The 3,107-nt window shown below is 34.1% G+C and overlaps 1 protein-coding gene across 1 annotated transcript; it reads right to left on the bottom strand.

Annotated features, from left to right (window-relative positions):
• Positions 1–826: 826 nt before the first annotated feature.
• Positions 827–2,893, bottom strand: LOC116136943 (endoglucanase 16-like). The gene is made up of 7 exons (XM_031422626.1): positions 2,672–2,893; positions 2,159–2,572; positions 1,989–2,066; positions 1,710–1,859; positions 1,524–1,632; positions 1,267–1,430; positions 827–1,170 (listed from the first exon to the last, which is right to left on the bottom strand). The coding sequence occupies exons 1-7, from the start codon at positions 2,891–2,893 to the stop codon at positions 847–849; spliced, it is 1,461 nt and encodes a 486-aa protein (XP_031278486.1). The 3' UTR covers positions 827–846.
• Positions 2,894–3,107: the final 214 nt, after the last annotated feature.

Genomic DNA, 3,107 nt, shown 5'->3' with positions numbered 1-3,107 from the left:
CCCTCGTCACGGTTCTACCATCATAAGGACATACATCATTTTCTTATACGAATATAATCAGATCACATGATATAAATATATGTCTTTATTGATAATAAAACATGATTACAAAGAGTCAATTTACAAAATAGGATTGGCTCTAGAACACCTACTCTAACACCTCAACTAAACAGCCCCTGAGAATATTACAATCTAAAGCTCCTCCATACAAAATATACATAGAGAGATACTTATTGACATATATAGTATAACCTCTATAAATTAGTAACCTTGGGATCATATAAATTATATTAATTAAAAGAGGTATTAATTAATCGATAAATTAATAATTAATTTATAGAGTGTACTTACAATTCAATGAACATAGATTTAAATTAGATATGAGATCCAACAATATTCAAAGCATCAACAACACTTTATATTTTTTTTATTGCAATTCGAGAATTCAACCCTAGAACTTCTAGATGCAAGGAGAAAAATTAGAGATAAGATCCAACAAAATTTAAATTTCAAGAAAAAAATAAGAATTAACAAATTATTTATTTATAATATGAATAGGACCACAGAGTTATGTAAGGTTTTCTAGAAAAATATTATTTTATTAATTTAACCTACTAACTTAAATTGGAACCGTAAGAAATTATTATCTAATAGAGTTTATTAATTTATTGAGTATTAATTTATAGAGATTATACTGTATAATACAAATTAACATCTAATTTAAATAAAAATAACAAACGGTTCTAAATAGACAATCGTTACGTTCATGGCATGCTTTAATTGGAAATCGATATCAGACTAATCAATCAAAAAGACGACTAATCAAATTAATTAAGAGTTAAAAGACTACGATGAAGCTGCAAGTTTAGCCAAGACGCCGACTGCCGCTGAATTAACATAAGTGCATGGCTCAGTGTTTGATGAATCCCAACGTTTGTCAATAAACCGATCAGATCGGTCTGGTCCTCCAATAATGGCTCCTGTTAGTTCATTAGGGTTTGGCTCATCTTTACCGTACCAATAAACAAAGCTCATTGAACAACTCACGTTTGAGTTTTCTATCGTTTTTGGGACTGAAGCTCCCCTGTGATGCGCTTGTGTTGGTGGGTTCTTGCCAAATCCAACCATGTATGATCTTCCTTCTGGGTTTTTCCCTAGTATGTAATCGATCTGCAATTTTGATATATTTTTCCAATTACTATTTGTTTATATAATGATTTTAAGTTATTTTTGTGCTCGATGTCATCAGTATATATATTTATATACCTGCTGCTTAGCAAAAGCCATGATCTGGTTAGAGTCGAATTGTTTGTCTCCGCAATTCACCTTTTTGTTATGTCTCTCCAGAGCATCACTGTATACGCTAAACAGTAAAGCTGCACCTGTAACATATTGAGTGTTGGCTCCATCCCTCAAGTGAAGCATGCCACCTTTAATCGAAAGAACATTTTTACTTAATTAATGCCAATTAAGTGATCGAATCAGCTGGCACAGAAAATATAAATCTTGAGTGTACTATGTACCTGGACTGATGTAAACTTGGTGATAAGGGCTTTCAGGAAGATTTGAACAAATAAAACTGTCAGCTTGGTTCTTGTAGTTTTCCAAGGTGTTGTCTCCTTGAAAGAAGAACTGCATTTTCATTGAAAGAAAATAATGGAGTTTCAGAAATTTTCATTAATGAAGTTATAATGTTTAAGATAACAAACCTCAGAGAGCATGATTTGGGCTCCAGCATATTTAAGATCCCAGCTAAACTCGGCTACACTAGCGCTGATGGCGTTTTCTCTAATGTACTGAATATACTTAGACCTCTTGGTGGCGAAGTACAACCAAGTTGAAGCCCATAACAGCTCATCCTGAAAACATTAAATATAATCGCCCAAAACATCTTAAGATAATTTTGATTTTGTTTTCCATTATTTAAATAAACATTTTTTAAGAAATTAGAGGCATTTTTTATTGAACTGCACTGTGTGAGTATGTACATTATAGCCAGAATAAGAGCAATAGAAGGGGCATTCTCCATCGTAAGTTCTTCTATGGGAATTAGCAAATTCAAACAACTGTTAAGAAAGAAGAAAAAAAAAATTAGCATAATGCAAATTTAAACATGGAGGAGAAACTAAGATAAACAAAAACTATGATGATATAATACCAGCTTGGCTTTGTTGAGGAGACGACGGGAATAGTGACGGTCAACAGTCCTAAAGACAATGGAAGAAGCAGCCATCGCAGCAGAAGTTTCAGCTGCAATCTCAGCCCCAGGTGTATTTGAATCAATCATTAACACATTTCTTGGTGTATTCATAATTTCTGGTCGCACCCAACATTCATGATCCTTCACCGGGTCTCCAACCTGCACGTATAATCGCTTTTTCCTAGAGCTGGCTTTAAGGAAATAATCGGTGCCCCAACGGATCGCAGCAATAACATTTTGATATTCTCCAGATGATTTTAACTCGGATTCATAGATGAGAGAAGACCATGCCAGAGTGGTGATTGTGAAAGCCATGGGGAGTCCATACTTAACATTGTCTCCAGCATCATAATATCCCCCAACAAGATCCACCTGCATCCACAAAAACCAATAATTAATTGATATATATGAACATTATTCATTTAAATTGATCATCATACTTTTATTTTAAGTGAGATGCATGCCCCCTACATGAACATCTTTTCCATCGTTAAGACCAGAATCTCCTCTCCAGGATAGTCTGTTATTGGGAGGAAGCTTTCCTGATCTTTGTGCCTCCAGAAAGATAAGGGATTTGGTGAGTGCATCCTTGTAGTTAAAATTATCATGAGCATTAACAGCAATCAAAAGTCCTTGAAAAATAGCCAACCATGCCACGATTATGGCCATAAAAGCTCTTAGTGAAGTGCCCATAAACGCTATAATATGTTAAAAAAAAAAAAGAGTAAGACAAAATGGAAGCTAGAAAAGATTATTGAGAGAGAATTGGAGACAATGAGAAGCTTTGAATGATTGAGGACTCGAATGGTTTCCAATGAGAAGCTTTCAATGATTGAGCACTGGAATGGTTTCCAATTATAAAGCCCAAGGGAAATGAGAAGGTTAAGTTTTCTGTTTGAAGTTGTTT

The sequence above is a fragment of the Pistacia vera genome, unplaced genomic scaffold, assembly GCF_008641045.1.
Source record: "Pistacia vera cultivar Batoury unplaced genomic scaffold, PisVer_v2 Contig109, whole genome shotgun sequence".
In the NCBI taxonomy this organism is placed as follows: Eukaryota; Viridiplantae; Streptophyta; class Magnoliopsida; order Sapindales; family Anacardiaceae; genus Pistacia; species Pistacia vera.
The sequence above is the reverse complement of the archived record's forward strand: the minus strand, read 5'-3'. Positions and strand labels throughout refer to the sequence as shown.

What these genes read in the sequence shown, in the direction of transcription:
- LOC116136943 (XM_031422626.1), bottom strand. Translation starts at nt 2,893, where the DNA reads ATGGGCACTTCACTAAGAGCTTTTATGGCCATAATCGTGGCATGGTTG. An exon ending in ACGATGGAAAAGATGTTCAT is followed by an intron (nt 2,573 to 2,671) that starts GTAGGGGGCATG and finishes TTGTGGATGCAG; the next exon opens with GTGGATCTTGTTGGGGGATA. An exon ending in TCCTCAACAAAGCCAAGCTG is followed by an intron (nt 2,067 to 2,158) that starts GTATTATATCAT and finishes CTTTCTTAACAG; the next exon opens with TTGTTTGAATTTGCTAATTC.